At 42.5% G+C, this 20,000-nt stretch overlaps 3 protein-coding genes across 4 annotated transcripts in view; 1 reads left to right on the top strand and 2 right to left on the bottom strand.

The window, feature by feature from the left end:
- Positions 1 to 8,735: 8,735 nt before the first annotated feature.
- ttc4 (tetratricopeptide repeat domain 4) lies at positions 8,736 to 14,110 on the bottom strand. 2 transcript variants are annotated; one of them, XM_083648107.1, is made up of 10 exons: positions 13,881 to 14,110; positions 13,525 to 13,642; positions 13,207 to 13,368; positions 12,805 to 12,882; positions 12,347 to 12,471; positions 12,012 to 12,098; positions 11,614 to 11,843; positions 11,227 to 11,311; positions 9,661 to 9,743; positions 8,736 to 9,269 (listed from the first exon to the last, which is right to left on the bottom strand). In XM_083648107.1, exons 1-10 carry the CDS (start codon positions 13,989 to 13,991, stop codon positions 9,170 to 9,172), a joined length of 1,179 nt encoding a protein of 392 aa, XP_083504233.1. In that variant the 5' UTR covers positions 13,992 to 14,110; the 3' UTR covers positions 8,736 to 9,169. The 2 variants fall into 2 exon arrangements, with proteins under 2 accessions (XP_083504233.1, XP_083504234.1); XM_083648108.1 differs by having other exon boundaries at positions 13,918 to 14,056.
- Positions 14,111 to 14,715: 605 nt separating this feature from the next.
- Positions 14,716 to 17,445, bottom strand: pars2 (prolyl-tRNA synthetase 2, mitochondrial). The gene is made up of 4 exons (XM_083648106.1): positions 17,354 to 17,445; positions 16,637 to 16,995; positions 16,292 to 16,537; positions 14,716 to 16,196 (listed from the first exon to the last, which is right to left on the bottom strand). The coding sequence occupies exons 2-4, from the start codon at positions 16,958 to 16,960 to the stop codon at positions 15,315 to 15,317; spliced, it is 1,452 nt and encodes a 483-aa protein (XP_083504232.1). The 5' UTR covers positions 16,961 to 16,995; positions 17,354 to 17,445; the 3' UTR covers positions 14,716 to 15,314.
- The window catches only part of dnai4 (dynein axonemal intermediate chain 4), a gene marked incomplete at both ends in the record, with an annotated part of 22,248 nt that continues 19,206 nt past the window's right edge, over positions 16,959 to 20,000 (top strand). The window contains 3 exons of the mRNA XM_083647191.1: positions 16,959 to 16,988; positions 18,896 to 19,071; positions 19,631 to 19,752. Coding sequence (XP_083503317.1) covers positions 16,959 to 16,988; positions 18,896 to 19,071; positions 19,631 to 19,752 — 328 coding nt within the window. The remainder of the gene's footprint in view (positions 16,989 to 18,895; positions 19,072 to 19,630; positions 19,753 to 20,000) is intronic.

Genomic DNA, 20,000 nt, shown 5'->3' with positions numbered 1-20,000 from the left:
TGGAGTACATTTATATCATGCGTGTTGCTGGTGAGGTAGTGGAGTACATTTATATCATGCGTGTTGCTGGTGAGGTAGTGGAGTACATTTATATCATGCGTGTTGCTGGTGAGGTAGTGGAGTACATTTATATCATGCGTGTTGCTGGTGAGGTAGTGGAGTACATTTATATCATGCGTGTTGCTGGTGAGGTAGTGGAGTACATTTATATCATGCGTGTTGCTGGCTGAAAACCAACAAGTATTTGACTTTAGGAATGAGAACTGTGTTGACTCAATCCTCTTTGTGGAGTTCTTCTCACTCATGATTGGATAAAGTCGGATGGGATACAAGAAAAGTTGATCTTCTGTTTACCAGAAAGGGGACTGGGAGACGCATGTTACTGACCAAACACTCTCTATCAGTGATTGCCGTCACAATATGGAGCTATTTAACACTTGTTTTAACAAAAATATATCTATACAGCAGCTTTAAAGAATTCACTTTGAATACGTTTCAAAGGTTTAGAGTCCTCACATTCAAGAAACACAGATGCTCATGTAAAAGGAGTTCACATGCAACAGCGGTGATGGACTAAAACACTCCGACGCTCCCGATTTCCTGCTTGTTGCTGTACATACTGTAATTGGAGTAATTGATATGAGACATCACAGAATGACAATGTATATGTAACAGCACAAAGAACAATAACTGAAGGACTTTTGGTTCTCCATAGGGTTCTCTCTGTAAGGACATTATGACTTCCTGTTGCTTTTGGCTCTCCATAGGGTTCTCTCTGTAAGGACATTATGACTTCCTGTTTCTTTTGGTTCTCCGTAGGGTTCTCTCTGTAAGGACGTTGTGACTTCCTGCTTCTGCGAGTGGTGCTCCTGGTGTCAGATGGCCCGCGAGCTGAAACATCGGCAGAAAGGCCACGTCGTCATCAACGTGCAGCAGCCTCAACCTGTCAACAAAATCAACCTCAATTTGGGCCCACCTGTTATGACAATAGCATCAGGTTATGGGTCAGAATATGGGCCAGAATATGGGCCAGAATATGGGCCAGAATATGGGCCAGAATATGGGCCAGAATATGGGCCAGAATATGGGCCCCCACCTCCTTCTTATCCAAACACCATGGGATCAGCACCACCGAGTTACGGACCCCCACCTGACGTTGGTTTTGTGAAGGCTAAGGCTTGGTGAAGAAAATGTCTTCTAACTTGTGGGTATTGTGTAGGAGGAGGCCTGGAGATTGTTTGGACTTTATTTTTCTCCAGGACTGACTAGAATGCTGCTTGTTCACAACAATGACAGGACTTATTATCTTGGGTGGTGATGCGTGGTGTTAATATGCCATTTTCTCCTAATCAATAATCATCAGTAGCCCACTTGAACTTTAGCTTCAGCTCTGAATAGAGATTTATTTCACTGTGACCCCTATATATATAAATATATATATATATACGTGTGTGTGTGTGTGTGTGTGTGTGTGTGTGTGTGTGTGTGTGTGTGTGTGTGTGTGTGTGTGTGTGTGTGTGTGTGTGTGTGTGTGTGTGTGTGTGTGTGTGTGAAGGGGGAGTCAATAACAACTATTAGGTAGTTTGTAATATTATTTATATTCACAGCATTATTTTCACAGCATCAGAGTTTCTTGTTCTCCGGGGGTCAAAGATTCACCTACTGAATCAAATAAATATTTATGAAAAACACATACTTTTTTTTTTTTTACTAATCCAGTTTATTTTAAGGGTATTATTTAGTGTGGAATCTCAGATTGATAAGGGTATTCCTAAGAGCAAGAGTATCTTCTCTAAATATCTAGTTTCCATGTCAAGAGATAACCAAAGCTTTTTTTTTGTTCAATGATAGGATCAAAGTTTGCATTAGTTCCCTGTTTTCATCTTTACGACAATTCCAAGACATGTAAGAGATTCTTTGATAATAATGTTGTATATTTCTAATTGTACAAGATTTTACAATACAGACTTTTGGAATAATCATTCTCAAACCTGCCAATAGAAAATGTATCAATGTGATGTCTTTCTCAATGCCACACCTACCGAAAAACTGTGGTATCATTAGCCAAAACGTTTAAAATTTTCTAAATATTAAAATCTAAACAATTCAATTTTTTATATGAAGAACATGAAGTGTAAGAGTCATAATTTGTGTGAACTTTAAAACAAAAATTGAGAAATTTGACAACTTTGTCTCCAGTATGTTAAGTCTGTCTGGAAAGTTCCACATCCCAAATGAACTGAGCTGAAAGAGCCAAAGTGTGGAGGACGTGCTCTTGTGACTTTGCGACACAACGATTATGCGACATCTCATGGTTGTCAGCATTTTTTTTAATAGGTTCAGGGGCACTCAATTAAAATTCAAAGAGGTCCAGTTAGAGAAAATGTCCTCAAGCAAAGGTCCGGACCATTGTAACGTAGCTTACGCTATGATTCAGTGCCATTGAACTCAATGATTGAAGTAGCCTAATGGTACGTCTGTATGTAGTCAACAACTGACTGTTAAATACAAATAAACATCAATAATGCTTATTTACAGTTTTCATATTTAACTGGATTAATTATACATAACTACCCTACTATAATAAATAAATGATCTTTTCTCATTTCAAGTAAAATTATGCATTTAAAAATAACATACAACAGAGTGCTTTGGAAAAATGTGCATCTTAAAATGAAGTGCTTTAATTTAAGAGAAATAAGTTTCCCCTTTTCTTCACTCCATTTCACATTTAACACTCTGAGCCAACAAACATCTCTTGAGAGAAGTGAGCTCCCTATCTATCTATCTATCTGTCTATCTGTCTGTCTGTCTGTCTGTCTGTCTGTCGATCAACCTCGCATGCCGTTGCGTTGGGCAGTGAGTGTGCCCTGGTGTGTGTGTGTGTGTGTGTGTGTGTTTGCTCATGTGTGGCGCTTCCATAGACAGGTCAGGATCGCACCGCACTTCACACGAGACATACTGGTTTTGATCTGCCCGTAAGAACAATGAATGGACATGTAAGAGTGGTTTCTTTTGAGCACACCATGTGAAATTACTATCTCTCGCCTCGCGTCACCTCCCCTCCGTCCGTGTGCTCTCGCAGCACCACTCGAAGCAACAGAGAGAAACGATTCGCTTATTTGATTGGCCGAGTAGCATCACGTGTGATGATTTACAGCGCATTCATTGGTCTGTGAGCTTCCTGGCAGATAAACCAGTAGTACCGTAAATACTGTAAAAGCACGTGCCGGTTAAAATAGAAACGCTCCGTGAAAATGTAAGTTATCAATGATTTGTAGGTTATAGGGCTCGGTCCGGATAGGACGGCGTCTCGGTCCGGATGCGGACCGGAGTCCGGACTTTGAGGATCGCCGGGTTAAGCTGTTACAACCTACTCTTCTCAACATGTTACAACACAAGTATCTGTCTTTTTTCAACATGTTACCACACAACAAAGTATCTGTGTTTCAGTGATGACAAGACAAGAAGTGTGCCGATACACACCGAGACCTGTGGTGTGGCAGGAGAACATTCCTGAGATTTTGTGTTTTTAAGGACTTGACTGCCATCACAGAGAAACTGGGTGAGGTCAGATGGACTAACTATATAACACTATCCTGTGAGTCTGTGACTGGCCTAGTCAAGGTCTTGTTGTCAGGAGACTAATCCTGGGCATCTCAGATCTGACAGTATCAGAATTTTCTCTCTTGTAAATCTGGGGGCCGCTTACCATGAGCGTTATTCTGAACTACTACACTACTACTACTACTACTGATGATGATAATAATAATGATCAACTTTATCTATTTTACAATATAGTATACCGTAGTACCCACAGAGATGAGGAGCTAAAAACAGAAACAAATAGAGGAAAATTAAAGTGTTTTAAGAAAGGGCTGTCACTGTATTCAAATGGCACACATGCAAATGGAAAGTATCCCTCTCAGAAAGGACATGTATTTGTAAAATGTATACAATTGCACTTCCTTTAGTATGTGTACATTCAGGTTTTGCAGCATTGCTTGAGCAGGTACCCGACATGCTTGAAATAATGGCATTCACCATTCAAGGCATTATTTTACATAAGTGCATTGAAGGCACCTCCTAGTCCTTTCATTCTTTCTCAGCTGCAGAAGGGAAAGCAAGGTAAGATCTTTGGGTTTAGTGAGAAATTAACTTTAGTGTAAAAAAAATTAGAAACGCTAATTGTTTTCATCATTATTTATTTATCTAGTTTAAATTTAGTAGGTTAAATTACTAAAATGCATCACTTGATAATTATAAATTGATGATTTGACATTTAAAAGAAGAATGTAACGGGGCTGAAGGAAGCTGCTGCTCCTGTCTACCAGTGTGATATCCAATCACAAAATTTAGCAAATCAAATGACTCAATCTGAATGTTTATTGAATAATATAAATCAATTGGAGGCATGGTTTATAAATCATATAGTTGAAATACTAGGGTTCTTAGAATTGTGATCACTGAAGCAACCCAAATGAAAATATTGTAATATTTGTAACATACTGCATGGTTGTGCACTAGAGTCAAACATTTATTCCACTGTGACCCCTATATATATAAATATATATACGTGTGTGTGTGTGTGTGTGTGTGTGTGTGTGTGTGTGTGTGTGTGTGTGTGTGTGTGTGTGTGTGTGTGTGTGTGTGTGTGTGTGTGTATATATATATATATATATATATATATATATATACTGTATATATATATATATCAGCAGATTTATGATGTTTGCATTTTCTTATAAAGATTACCAGTGGGTTGAACCTAACATTAGAGAATAACCTACATTAATATGCTTCTTGCTGTGATAGTGGGTATCATGAAATTGTTTTTGCATAGTTACCTGAATTTCAAGTGTCAAAACCATGTATTAAATTGGAAGAAACAGCCAAATTGTCACATGAATGACTCTGGGTTGTGCTATACATTGATCTCTGTGTGTTAGCAGGCTACCTGTTCATCAACTTTGACTAACACAGTAGTGAGCCATCATCAGCCAATGGCAGCCCATTCCTTGACAAACTGGAACACTGGCCTCTTTGACTGCTGTGATGACGTCAATGCTTGTAAGTATCAGTGGCGAGCTTTGGCCGGCTCATTCATTAAAAGTCTCCACAGTAGTCAGTAGGGATGTCACAATATACCGTCCCACAATATATCGCGATATCAAAACGTGACAATATGTATCGTTGAGATGAAATCTCATATCGCGAGAAAAAGAAGCTGAACATGGTGGCACTGATTTGCATCTGATTGCATGCTCGCTCTCCTTCATTGCTTTGTTTGAACAGACGAGGGATGTTACAGACACGGAGGATGAAAATGGTGAAATTACTCAAATTAGCGTGGAGGATGCCCCCTCAACTTACAAATCGATCGCAACAAAATATTGTTAAAATATCGTATCGTATCGTTATCGTGAACCCAATATCGTGTAGCGTATCGTGAACTGAGTGTATTGTGACACCCCTAGTAGTCAGTAGTAGTCAGACGGGACTATTTTGATATTTGTATTTCAGCTTTCATCATTCCTTGTGAAAAGCTTGTTCAGTCCTTGTTAAGCTGGAAACTTGTAACTTTTGCATATTGCTTTTTCCCCCTACATTCTGTAGGGATTCTTTTTAGTGTTGTATGTCTTTTATGGACCTTGAGTCTGGAATAAAGTTTTGATTGATTGATTGATTGATTGATTGATTGATTGATTGATTGTAAGGGTGTCTGAGAGTCTTTTTCGTATGTTTTCCAGGTTGTTATGGCTTCTGGTGCTGTCCCTGCATGGCCTGCAGCACCACAGGGAAGTTTGGAGAGAGCAGATGTCTCCCTCTACTGGACATATGCAGCCCTGCCATAACAGCGGCCTGTGGGCTTCCCCTGTGTGTGGCGCCTGCAGGCTTGGCTCTTAGGGTTGCTATGCGTCACAGATATGGAATCAAGGTGAAGTAGTGCAGTACATTCATATCGTGCATGCAACATGTTGCTAAACTTGCTGGCTAAAAACCTCATATCTGCAAACGTTTGTTCTCTTAGATCTGCTCGTTACCATACACAGAGTATTTGGTCAAGGCAATAACTATAACTTAACAATTTCTTGGGTTAAAAAAATAATGGTATTCCAGGCTAATGACACTGGTGAAAAACAATGGGTCCCCAAAGGAGCGAGTGTGATTCCCTGCCAACAAGTGATTGCTGTCTGCAGCGCAGCATATTAAAACTATTTCGACAATATGTAGGCCTATATGTCAATGTTATAGTATTGTTTTGCGATGTACTTTATATATGTGTTTGGTATGTCTAATATCCTTGTTTAGGCCTATTTGGAAACTAGACTATAGAGACAGTCGGCATGTGTGGGAACGCCCACAAAATGTTATACGGCTGGTGCGCGAGTGGGGTAAAACCGCCCATATATCTCAATGGGCTGACTCACCAACGGAAGGTGCTGCGTCTCTAAACTACAGGTTTGGGGGTTCTAGAGCAGGAACTCAAGACGTCTGCTCAGGTGTGCGTTTACTGCGGTGGTTAAATCCCCGATCGTGTCTGCCTGGGCTGGATAGCAGCTAAATTCTAACTTTGCTGAATGGATAGAACGGGGGATTTACCCCACCCTGACCCCACCCTGACCATGCCCAGGCTGAGCCAGCTAACCCGGCAGCGTCTATGACGAGACATCGCCTCAACCTATAATAAATATGATTTATGGATGGGTTATATGACAGTAATCACTTTTTGGCAGGCAAGCCACCCTGCTAACAAGTCACTCTGTCGCTTGTATACAGCGATGCTCCATAGGTTTGAATAGACTCACCCTAATTGAGTGCATTCAAGTTTCAGTGTGCTGAGGCGAATACATGAGTGATAAGAGCATGAATGCCCCATGGGGCAGTTCTGTATGAAATAGAATGTAAATATTTTGCTCTCCACAGGGTACTCTCTGTAAGGACATATGTACTACCTGTTAAATACTTTGCTCTCCACAGGGTACTCTCTGTAAGGACATATGTACTACCTGTTAAATACTTTGCTCTCCACAGGGTACTCTCTGTAAGGACATATGTACTACCTGTTAAATACTTTGCTCTCCACAGGGTACTCTCTGTAAGGACATATGTACTACCTGTTAAATACTTTGCTCTCCACAGGGTACTCTCTGTAAGGACATATGTACTACCTGTTAAATACTTTGCTCTCCACAGGGTACTCTCTGTAAGGACATATGTACTACCTGTTTCTGCGAGTGGTGCTCTTGGTGTCAGATTGCCCGCGAGCTGAAACATCGCAAGAACGACAAGAAGGTCATCATGACGTCTCAACCTGCTCCAGTCAAGTGATAATGCTGAGCTCTGCAGCTTCTCTGGGTCTGTTTGGTGTGCTGGAGGGAATCACTTGATTTAGCTCAAATCAACTGTCTGAAGTGATGCGGGGGTAGGGCTGAGATGTTTAGGAGTCCTGAGGATTCTCTCTCTTTAGTTTCCAGGACTGACTCGCATGCTGCCTGTTGTCCTGTATAAACTATGACAGTATTTTTTTGAGTTTTTATATTTTGGGTTTTGATGGCGTTACAATGCAATTTTCACTGAAGAAGGCCTACGTGCCGAAACTGTTTGTTGCTGTGCTGCTGCCCTACCCAGACTACAGGTATTAAACCTTTGAAAGGACTTTTTTGTGTGCTGGCCTTTTCTGCTGTGACAATGCAATTTTCACCTTATCCTAATCAATAATAACCAAATTGGCGCACTTGACGCTTATTTTCAGCTTCAAATACAGATTTATCGCAATGTGAGCCCCAAGAATATTCCTCAAAAGCAAATGGAAATGGACGTCCAAAACAAAGAACACTAGTGGTTCAGATACTTAAATTAATTTTGGCCCTAGTTTTCAATTTTACAACAAAAATGGATTTGACCTTCCGTGCACAAATTGCAATGCCAAACATAACATCAGACACATCTCATGTTCAAAAATATAGAGTTCCATCTCTCTGCGCATAAATGAAAATATAAAATTGGTACAGTATCTTTGCATCTGTGTTAATCCTGCATCACATTTTTTGTAATTTATGCTTTCACACTGGCACCCCGGTACCGTTCCCTAGCACACTTGTCCCCAAATTGACCCCAGGCCCGGAACGTTTGATGAGTGCGAACGTTGCGTTGCCGCGCCCGGGCGTGGAACGGGGACCCGTGACAGGGTCCACTTGAAAAGGTGGTCTGGGGAACGCTTTGGCATGTCTGGGGACGGAACACTTGCGAATGCTGGTTTGGTCACAGTGTGGACAGCATTTGAACCTAACCTGGTCATGCTAACGGCAAACAATGACATAACAAGACAGTTTAGGATATATACTGTACAATACTCTGCTACGTGTCTCAACCAAATTAAACCAACAAAGTACTTTGGTGGTAATTCATGGCTGTCCAGCTGTCATCAAGGATTGGATGTCACAAATCTTCTTTCAACTAAATTCAGGCAAAATATTTATTGATGCCCAACACATTTACATGTCTCTTGATCCTTTAAATATGTACATCTAGCATGTATTTAAGAATTAAGAATGTTTCTTTAATTTTTGGTTCAAACCTTCAAAAACATACTAAACAGCTGGATCACCAATTTAGGAACAAAGATTACATCTGTTTATTTTTGTCTTTGAACAAACCAGAGAGATGGACACACTTTATGTCTCAATGAGCTGTAGCACTGCATCAGATTGTGTTGAATTCTGCTGCCAGGTCTTTGACAAAGACAAAAGAATGCCATCTTATCCATATTTTGTTGTCTGCATTGGTGATTTTTATTGTTTGTCTAATAAGTTTGTCTTTAACAACACCCCCCGCCGTTTGTAAAGTTCCTGGCAAATATGTTTTGAATTATACAAATAAAATGTGTTATTTTGTTTTCAATTTACATTTTGCATTTGTACTGAAAGAAAAACAAGCAGTCAATATGAACTACTATGACTTTTTTTTTATCATTTTACATCATCACTTACATACAGTATACTGTAGATATTTGCCTTACAGTGTGCTTTGCTCATGGGCACGAGGGAGCCTGTATAGGCCTGTGACACGATACCCAAGGTGTCTTTTCCAAAAACACAAGTCAGTCCTGTTGGTTTGGTATGACGAATTAATGTCCAAGAGTTGACAGAATAGGCCATTGTTATGATTATAATCTCTGTGTTTTCTTTCCTGTTAAAAACTGTTTCCAGAAGGTTGAGCCTTTCACCAAGACAATGAAGCTGGGAGTGCCCGCCTTCACAAAGCACCTGTTAACAGAGCAGAAAAGAATGCAGAGAGTCATGAATCTGGAAAGAAAGTCAAAGAAGTTATGAAAGGCAGTCCACACTGACCACAAAGTCTGAGTTGTGTCAGTAAATAAATAAAGTTTCGATTCAGTTTTTAATAGTATCCAAATGACACCTTGGCCGGGTTTCCCAAAAGCTTCTTAGGGCTAAGAAGCTTCTTAGACCCTTCTTAAGGCTCCTTTAGAAGGGTCTAAGAAGCTTCTTAATGCTAAGAAGCTTTTGGGGAAACCCGGCCACGGCTGGTGGAATGTTTCTACTTCAGGGCGTGTAAGAAAAGCATGCCATCACGTCACAAATATGCTCCGTCAACAAACAAACAGGTGAAAGCACGCATCACAAACACTGGATCTACCTTTTATGCTGCAACGCTTTCAAAAGGGACATCTCTGGGTCAACTTGGTACAGCGTCTCCTTCGCCTCATCCTCAAAGAACAGCTAAGAAATAGGACAAGATACAATACTATTAACTACTAGACCATCTTGGGATGGTATCACACCAGCACCTTAAAATGAAAGTGTGTCAGGGTGTGACAACGAGGTGAAAACAATACCAGCATCGCTGTCACGGCTGGTAATTAGCAATGCAAACTCACCGATATCATTCTTTTATCACATCAGTGTTGGGTTTGAAATACATTCATCGTTTGTCCGTTGTACTTCAGATTATTTATCATTATTGTTGATTACTTTCAGTCATCAGAAATCTGTACCTATATTATTTTCATAGGCAGGTAATCAGTAACCCATCAAGATCACTTTTTGTGGGTGATCCACTCAATATTACCCCACATTGAAACTTCATAACCCCTTGAGAGAATTTTGTGGATTATGCATTCAGTTCACCACAGTGTGGGGGTACGGTGGCGCAGTCGGTAGGCGCTGTCGCCTCACAGTCAGAAGGTCCTGAGTTCGATTCTCGCCTGGGACACTGTGGGCGCTGTGGTTGTGTTCCCCCCCATATCTTCAGTGCCTACTGCCCAGGTGGGGTATCTCGTCGTAAGGGCCTTTCTCTCTGTGTGGAGTTTGCATGTTCTCCCCGTGCTCCCCCAGGGGGTCCCTCCCTATATAACCCCCCCACTAAAAACATGCAGAAGATCAGATCATCGTCATCCGACCAGTGACGACAACATCCGAAGTTGGTCCCCGGGTGCTGTACGAGAAAGCGACCACTGCTCCTGGCCTGCCCCCCGGAGGAAAGGACATGCCTGGATGGGTTAAATGCAGGACACTTTTCACCGGCCACCGTCAGCATGAGTGTGTTGCGGCCGCATGCATGTATTGTGGTGTTTGTGTGACAATAAAAGACGGGCTTGTCCGTTACGAGACGGGCTACGAGAGTGTGGCAGCATTGTAGCACGAAATACAACTTGAAAAAAGAAAAAAAAGGGAAAAACTTTCACAGATGCATTAATCTCTTGAACCAATTTTTCAATATAGGTGTATGTATTTGTTTTAATCGATGGGATTCCCAAATTGAAAGATGCAAAAGACAAACACAAATCATCAGTATATTCACCTACTCTTGATGGTGGTCGAAAAATGTAAGTGAACTATCTTGTAAGCCAAGGCATCGATAGAATATCAGTAAAAAATAATTGACTTTTTCCTCACTCTTTTTTTTTTTACATTTATGAGCAATGACGTACAATTCCAAATAACATCCAACCTCTAGAATACATTTGGTCTTTCTTTAGGGGGTTAGTAAATGATCCTGGGTAAGATGATTCCACAAACTAAATCATTGACATTCATATCTGATATTGTTGATTTTCTTCCCCTACTGTGAAACCACGAGGAATAAGCAGACAATCAATCACCAAGTGTCTGGACTGTTCATTCTTACTCCATGTATTGCAGGTGTAATGACTGACCAATCACATGTTGGTATAGAGTACATCTCAGGCAAACACACACACACCTGCAGGTTTTGTGGGAGGTATTTCCTGTCCGTGTCCCAAGGTGGAAGTTCCTCTCCAAACATTACCACCAGGTGGTCAATGAAACTAACAGGGGAAAGCACATAAGATACACATGTGATTTATGCAGCAAGTTACATCTAAAATAACACAACATGAATAAAGAAAAAAGAAACGTGCCACAAAGCAAGTTATCACCATTTTGTCCTTAGACTAACAATTCTGGACAGTCCTACATTTCAAACAGAAACAGGAAACACTCCAATCTGCCTTGCATTCCCCCCCAGTAAACTACAATAAAATCCAGCATATTGTGCATGCAGTAAGCACAGAAATACTCCTAAACCAGAATCCGGGCATGATGAAACAGAACACGGGGAGATGATTACCAGGAGCTGTCAGAGAAGGCTGAGACAAAGTCGCTCTGTTGGTGTTCAGGGTAGAGGAGGAGCACAGGCCACTGCAGCGAGCCCTGCTCATCCATGAAGACCTGAGCGCCGGTGGCCTCCTGAGAGCTCAGGCCGTCCAGGGAGAGTTCAGCCATGCCTGCAGCCTCGTCCTCACTGTCTGACCCCCGACGGCGACGCTTCTCAGGCTGGAGGAGCCTGACGCCTCGCTCCTGTGGGAAGAACACAAAACTCTCAAATAAGCATGCTGCAACAAACCGGCTGTGCATTAGATCAGTTCTACACTGATAGATAGAATAGAAAAATGGTCAAGACTCAGGAGGACGGTGGAGAGCATGTTGAAGTTTCATTTTCCTCTCCATTTTAAATGGAACGCCTACCTTTATAGCAGCCAGAAGAGCCTCTTTCTCACCGTGCTCCTTCTTGTCTTTGGCTCTGGACTTCCTCGCATCTCTCTCTGCTGCTCTCTGAGGCACAAACAGATAAGAGATGGCGGGACTGAAATTCTTCAATAACATTTAAGAAAACAAATACAGATAAGGTAAGATAAGATAATTTAAGATAAGATCATTTAAGATCAACTTTATTAAGCCCACACATGGGCAATTCATTTATTACCGCAGCGTGATCAACCCAATGACGCTATCCTTAATGCGGTCTCCATTTAAAACCTCCACCCCAGCCACAATAAAAAATGCTCCTCAGCGATTGAAACCTTGTGTTTATCTGCTGCTGCTCTCAGCTCCAGCAGCTTCTTGTCAGTGGGATGAAGCTTCAGACCTGCATCACACCACTGCATGGCCTCTGCAAAGTTACGCAGCTCCATACAACACTGTGCACCTGTAGAAACACAGGGTGCACCTCATTTCATTTTTTATTATCATCACGAGTGCTATTCAATGTTACAATGTTACCATTTCACTTAGCAGACGCTTTTATCCAAAGCGACGTACATCCGAGCTTTATACAACACAAGCAATGATCTAGTCAGAAGACGACAACATGAGTAAGTGCCATGAGGCCAAGCTTAAGTCCGAATGGACCCAGGTGCCACCTATTCATTCATTCATTATTAAATGATAAATCATCAGAATTGCTAAGAACATGTATATTGTTTGTTAAATACAAGCTAGTCATTGTTACAGGTAAAAAGCCTTTATGTATGTTACACACCTCTGATTAATGCTTTAAGGTGGTCCGGCTTGATCCTCTTTGCAGCCACAGCATCATTCAATGCAGAGCGCATGTTACCTGTGGGATAAGGAGGAGAGAATTTCATAAAATTATGCTGAAATTCACCAAGAGACGCCACAAACCGATCAGATCCGCACTTTTCGTTTGTTCCTCAACCAAATCGTATTTTGTCCTACTTAACAATGCCCATCCCAGACGCTGCCACTCTTATGACATTTATAGACGGTTTTAACAAAAACATTCTAAATTCAACCCCAGCTCACTTCCTGTTGCAGTGTTTGCTTTGGACAGGGGGGGGGGGGGGGGGTGAAGAAAAGAAGCAGAGCAGGACTGACAATTCCGTGAAAACAGTCTATAGATTTAAGTTAGAGGAACCTCTACCCAGGTGGAAGTGTGCTGCAGCCCGGTTGGTGAGCAGAACAGTGTTGATGTTTTGGTCACTGCAGTTCTTCTTCAAGCCTGCTGTGTATGTCGTTATTGCCTTTTTGTAGTCCTTCTCTTTGAAATATTCGTTGCCCTCATCTTTCAGGCACTGTGCTTGCTCTGAAAAGAAATTAAGCACATGAATTGACTCAAACATCAGGGTGGGCTGCAGTTTCTCACAAGTATGACACATCTTAATTTTCATGCTGCCCTGTTTTTAACATCAACTGCTCAAATGCGTTGGGTTAACGTACTAAGCCCTGGTCCACTTTATACCTTCTGGGGGTCTGTCATCATCATGGATAATGGACTGTAGACAAGCCAGGTCCGGGTGTGTCTGAGGGTTAATCTCCTCTGGGGCTGTTTTCATGAACATGGGCACTTTTTCAAACTCCTAGGTGAGAGAATGGTAGTGGATAGCAACAAATTAGGCCAGTGCAATACACACAGTTTACATAGCTTCAAGCTAACGTTAACAGCTAGCGTTATGTATGTTACCCTTGGCTATAACGTCAACCGCCTGGCTAGCCCTACTACCGCCTGGTGGCAATATAACAATCTGGTGTGTAAGCAAACGTTAGCCGTTAAGTAGAAATGAGATTCTGTCTAAAATTAACATGTCTATTTGTTACCTGTTCCCAGTTGCTTTCAGTGAAAGCATTGTCATACTTCTCTCTCTTGAATTTGTCCATAAATCCGTCCATGCCATCATCGCTATCATCCTGCAGTGCCGAAGACGCCATTTTCGATCAATCTGTATTTTCCAAGTTATTATTCTATAATTGTCTTACAGGAAATTGCTGTCATAAGCACATCTTTTATAATTAACGCTGTTTCTTATTGTAGGCCAGCTTCTTGTTTACTCATGTGTACGACGTAGTACTACGTCTATATTCATCCGTCAGAAACACATCGCGGATACATTTGTTCCGCAGCCGTGCTGACTGAAAAATAAGTGGGTGTGGTGGCCTGCAAAAACCCTTCACATGTTGAAATTTTTTTGATATTTCCATAGATTTTTGGATGACTGAGATAGCTCTCTGAGAACAAACGTTAATTTAAAGTAGTTAATGTGTCCAAAAGTAAAACGTGAGAAAAATGGGTTTAAACATTCCACAACATAACATTTTCTACAGTAAGTGGCATTCCAACAAAACCATCAAATAAATACCCTTTCGTTTTATGAAGATAATGATTTGCCATAATGTACTATGGAAATGAAAGTAACCTCAAAATACCTGCAAAACTAATTTTCGACCTTCTTTGGCTCATTACCAACCATGTGTAGCAGCGACGTGTGAAGGGTTCTCCCAGGCTACCACACATATACCCTGCACTGCACTACACCACTGGGTCGTGACAATGGTCGTGACTCGTGATGATGATGCAGAATCATAGACAGAATCATAGGAGAATGGAAAATCTTGAGGCAAGTTAACAGAAACTGTTAAATGGTAGCCTTATTTATTTGTTTTTTGTTTGTTCCAAGATGGATAATATTTACAGTTTTTATTTCCAATTTACAGCATTTGATCCCAAGAAAGCAGATATATATGATCTCACACAGAAAGAAAAACTTGACAGGGCAGCTCAGTGGACTGAAATTGTCATTGGCTTAGATACACAAACGGCTGCAAAACAAATTGTGACATTCTCACCCAGTACATCATAATAACCAGTACAGTCTAATAGGACGTGTGTGTGTGTGTGTGTGTGTGTGTGTGTGTGTGTGTGTGTGTGTGTGTGTGTGTGTGTGTGTGTGTGTGTGTGTGTGTGTGTGTGTGTGGTGCAATGTAAAGCCATTGTTGTTACATTTGAACAAACTTACACTGCTGACCTACAATTTTAGACAGGATGCAAACGTATGGCTTGGATTACTTTTCAAAACAAAATGTAATTCCATGAGGTAAAAACAGAATCACTGTGGTTTCAAGTCCCCTCAATGTCACACCTTGTAGATAACAAGGCTTTGATCTTCTTTCACCGCCATCACTCACTTAACGGATAGTACACTTCATACATACTATACTATACACAAACATTCTCCTTTTCCCCCCAAGTATTACTCATGCAGTTTCCACTCTCCCCAGAAGGTCAACCAGTCCATCTTTACTAAGAAACATTGTCTCACCCGTCTGCTGACAGATCACCTCAAACCTGGGTGTTTCCTCGAGAGCGCTCTGCCCTGCGACGACGACATACGGGTAGCCGAGCCGGTTGGCATCCTTCAGCCTCTTACCAATGGTCATCTGAGTACGGTCATCGAGGACCACCTCACCGCTCAAACGAGGCAGAGTCTCTCCCAAAGTGTGCACCAGTTGTTCAGCTAAGCCAGCCGCCCCATCCACTTTACTGCCCTTCTTCGGGGGTAAAACACAAACCTGGTAAGGTGCTAGAAGCCCCGGCCAACGGATCCCCTCTTCCGTTGACATCACCTCGACGGCTGCAGCGAGAATGCGGGTCACCCCCAGACCAAAGCAGCCCATCTCCGTGACGGTAGGCTTGTTTTGGGGGTTGCTGAATGTGGCCTTGAATATATGGGAGTACTTTGTGCCCAGGTAAAAGGTGTGGCCTACCTCTATACCCTTTGATTCTACCAGTGTGCCAGTCTTGCATTGTGGGCAGTCAGTCCTGCCTGGTGACACAGTCTCTACATTGGCAGAGAAGGAGCAGGTCCCACAGAGCACAAGTCTGTCCTCGCCTACGTCTGCCGTCAACTGGAACTCGTGGGAGAGTTTACCCCCGATGTTGCCCGTGTCTGCCTGCACCCGGACACAACGCAGGCCCAGCCGGGAGAAGAGCCTGGCGTACGCTTCGCACACCGACTCGTAGGTCTGGTAGGCAGCTTCTTCGTTCACGTCAAACGAGTACATGTCCTTCATGTAGAACTCCCTCCCTCGAAGCAGACCGAACCTCGGCTTCGGCTCATCTCTGAATTTGCGGGTGATCTGCATTAAAGAAAATCAATTATGAACCGAATTTGCATTACTGCAAAGTAACCCACAGGTGATCAGACAGTCTGGAAGCTTTCTGAGCAGGGTACCTGGTAGAGAAGCAGAGGAAGCTGTCTGTAGGACAGCGTGCTCTGGTACGCGACAAGACTGGTCACTGCCTCCTCATGTGTGGGGCCCAGGCAGTAGTCCGCCCCGTGGCGGTCCTTCAGACGGAACAGCTCCTTTCCCATCAAGTCCCAGCGCTCACTAGACTTCCACAGCTCCGCCGAGCACAGACTGGGCATGTCCACCTTCTGCCCACCGATCCCCTGCATCTCCTGGTCGATCACTCTCACCTGTTCATTTAATGCAGTAGTTACTACATGTTTGAGACAAAATGTGTACATTTACTCTCACAATCTCACCCTTGTCATTGTTAAAAGTTTCAGCCTCACCAACTTCTCCATGGAGCGCACAGTGGCAGGAAGGTAGTAGTAGCACCCTGGGTTGGAGGGGTGGATGAGACCGGCCTGTTGCATCAGCCTCTGGCTCTTACAGGTCATCTCCCCTGGTGACCGGCTATCCTGCCCCACATCACGCAGGTTCGAGGGCTGGTAGAGGCGGGACACCAGGAGTATGGGCTTGACATGTCTGGAGGAAGTGGGGGCAGGGTTTGTGGCATGTTCAGCACAACTGGAATGGTTCCTGCTTGGGACGGTTAGGGTTCTGGGCAGGCGCCGCAAGACTCTCTGCCAAACCTGATGCATTAGGGCCTCCATGGTAGATCCAGATGCACCACTACTTCAGGTAATGTCTATAGAGATAAGACATAATGCACGTTAACTTACTACTGAACGAACAGTTGTTGTCACAGATAAATACAGGCGATCTGAAATCAAGGTCAGCAGCACAATAAATTAGTGTCCTTCCTCATAGGCTATCGTTTTTTTTATCACATTTATATTCAAGGACTGCAAAATTAGTCCAATAACGTTGGTTGTGTTTGAGAACATGAATGTTACTGACAGGTGTCCAGTCCACCACAACAGCATGCAAAAATGCTTTCCTGACAGGTAGTTTCAGGATGCTAGCTAACATCAGCTAGCATCCTGAGTTAGCATTAGCCAAGTACATACCGTTAGTTAGATTCGGAGCCAGTAAGCAACACTCACCTTGTAACACAAGACGGAACGGTCTTTTATTCATCCGAGTTTGGTATTCGACTATGAGGAGTCAAAGTTGATAAACTAACGCTACACTGGGGTCGCTGCCATGCTGTTTTGCTTCGCTGCCAGTTGGAAGTCAAAGCTCAGAGAGGCATTGCTCTACATCGCCACCTACAGGGCTGGAGTTTATTCTAGCCATCTCGGTGATGCCAGCCTGTGCCCTGTGGTAGTTTCACTCAGCGAGAAATATCCACTCTCCGAATATAAATACAGCGAATACAACAACCACACAAAAATATTGATCTTTAGTAAAATATCTGAATCTGCATACTGAACAGAAGTAACCAGCAGGGGGCGCAATTAAGCTTCATGGGCGCGAGGTGTCCCCAGTACTCGTCACTTCCCTCCCGGCGTTGCTGTGGTAACTTCAAACAAGACAAGAGACTCTGAAACCCTGCTCTGAAACTAGCATATCTATCTCTGCTACAGAAGACATAAAAGACTAAACATGACGATTCCCACAGCAAAGGTCAAGAAACGTACTCTGATGGTTACGCCGTAAGTTCACATTTTACAGTATTAACGTTAACTGACCGCCAGTCACTTTGTCAACACAGACAGTGGGCAGAAACAGTGATGCATGTTATGCTAATGTGTTATTTTTTTCCGTCCTCTAGGTCTTCCCAAGCAATAAATACTTCAATATCAGGGATGCATCGACTCAACCAAAGCACAAGATACACAAGGAGCGTTGCATGTTCTCAACTCTTAAGCCGAAGAGGTTTCAGCGTGTCTGGTGGTGACAGCAAAGTCCTGGACAAAAGCGCCATTCAAACTCCTAGGCAAACAGTTCGGGTAACCTATTTTTAGATTTTGCTATACAAATCAAATTATTATTAGAGCAGTAGGCTATATAGTGGTAGTAGTTAATGCTGGTGGCATGCAGCCAGGGGTGTAGTGGTAGGCCTAATACAGAGGTAGGTAAACTATCAAGGCAGGTGTGTCCAAACTTTTTTGAATGGGGGCCAGATTAGATAATGTGAAAATACCCAGGGGCCAACTGCTTCTCCGTCATATCGGTTATTTAAAAAAACAGACATAAAATACAATTCTTCTCTAAGGATCTTGTTTACAATCTGAAAACATTAGTTCTGCATGTGCTGTTCCTACTTGGTGCTTGTACAAACTGTATGATAGTGCTGTCATCATTAGGTGAATGGAAAAAATGCAAATTGAACTTGCTTGATTAACCAATACTGTGTGGAGGGCCACATATAGTATATTTTGAGATACAAGCCGAGGGCCGCTTAAAATCAGTCCACGGGCCACAACTGGCCCCCGGGCCGGACTTTGGACACGCCTGATCTAAAGTGAGTAGTTTACCCATGTTGTGTCCCCTCATTGATTGATACAGTTGATCTGAAAATAGTTGAGTATAAACTCTGCCTCATTTCATTTCAAAGAGGTGGGTACACTGTGTTTAATTGCATTTAGCCTCCACTACGCACCTGCATGCAGCTGTTGAACACATCCCTCTCCTCTTCGCAGGTGTTTGATGATGGTGGCGAGGACGTTACCCCCCGGCCCCTCCACCAGCCAGAGCCAGGGTCTGTGCAGGTCAAACACAGCAGGTTCTTCCTGGATGAGACCAGTACAACAGACTACCCCTCCATGATGTTCCAGCAGACAACAACCACTGGAAGCTTTGCTGTGCCTTTTTCCAGGTAACAGGTTTTGCCTCGGTGGGATGAGAGCTGGTGACATCCCATTCTATTCACACAACTGTAATGAATGAATGTAGGAATTCAGGCAAACTTTAGGAAAGCAACCAGCCACTTTGATAAATATGAACAAATCTACTATATGTATATAGTCCAATGTGTGATTTATTAAGGGTGGTGATGGTGGGGAAGAAAGTCAGTTTTAACCTCCATTCTCCTTGAGTCCACAGTTAAAAGTGAGATGCAGAGAGAGAGAGAGAGAGAGAGAGAGAGAGAGAGAGAGAGAGAGAAAGAGAGAGAGAGAGAGAGAGAGAGAGACAACAAGTAAATACATAAATGCTTTAGAAAAATGCCATGCAGTTTTTCAAAGATTATTTTTTTGGCATTTCTACTTAAAATGTATCTTGGAGAGTGGTAGGAAGAATAAGGCAGTGTTGTGACATCTGATAAAGGTCATGAAGCATTGTCATACCCATGATGTAGCAGCCCACCAGGGCAACATGTAACCACACGTGTTTGACCAACAAATGGACTCTGACCTAGTAATGACATTGTTTTCCAGGTCAGTATTTGGTAGCAGCAAGATCTCCAGATCGAGCCAGTCGACCATGGAGTCAATGAATGAGGAAACAGAGGATACATTTTCCAAACGGGACCTCACCATCACCGTCCCAGCCTCATTCAGTTACTATTTTTTATTTATTTTATTTTTTACCATTGTTCATTTTGAAATATGCGTTTATCATCATCATCATCATCGTTTTGTTATCCTCTTCCCTCCTCCTCCTGATGATATCATATCCTTCATTTCTCTTTGGCTATAATGATGCATTAATAATACAGTATTAGTAATTCATAAGCAATCAAATCTTGACTATATTCTACAATCTAGAACTTTGTATTAGGATGGAATGTCACATGTTTTAAAAGGA

Source organism: Poromitra crassiceps (assembly GCF_964638095.1).
Source record: "Poromitra crassiceps genome assembly, chromosome: 12".
In the NCBI taxonomy this organism is placed as follows: Eukaryota; Metazoa; Chordata; class Actinopteri; order Beryciformes; family Melamphaidae; genus Poromitra; species Poromitra crassiceps.
The sequence above is the reverse complement of the archived record's forward strand: the minus strand, read 5'-3'. Positions and strand labels throughout refer to the sequence as shown.

Bases quoted from the DNA above. Each gene is read 5' to 3' on its own strand.
- ttc4 (XM_083648107.1), bottom strand. From the start codon at position 13,991: ATGGCGTCTTCGGCACTGCAGGATGATAGCGATGATGGCATGGACGGA. The intron at 12,099-12,346 runs GTTTCAATCGCT...TTTGTGCCTCAG, and splicing joins CAGCAGCAGATAAACACAAG to AGAGCAGCAGAGAGAGATGC. The intron at 9,270-9,660 runs GTAGATCCAGTG...CTCTGTTAACAG, and splicing joins AAAGCGTTGCAGCATAAAAG to GTGCTTTGTGAAGGCGGGCA.
- pars2 (XM_083648106.1), bottom strand. From the start codon at position 16,960: ATGGAGGCCCTAATGCATCAGGTTTGGCAGAGAGTCTTGCGGCGCCTG. The intron at 16,538-16,636 runs GTGAGGCTGAAA...TTAAATGAACAG, and splicing joins TGCGCTCCATGGAGAAGTTG to GTGAGAGTGATCGACCAGGA. The intron at 16,197-16,291 runs GTACCCTGCTCA...TCTTTAATGCAG, and splicing joins TTCCTCTGCTTCTCTACCAG to ATCACCCGCAAATTCAGAGA.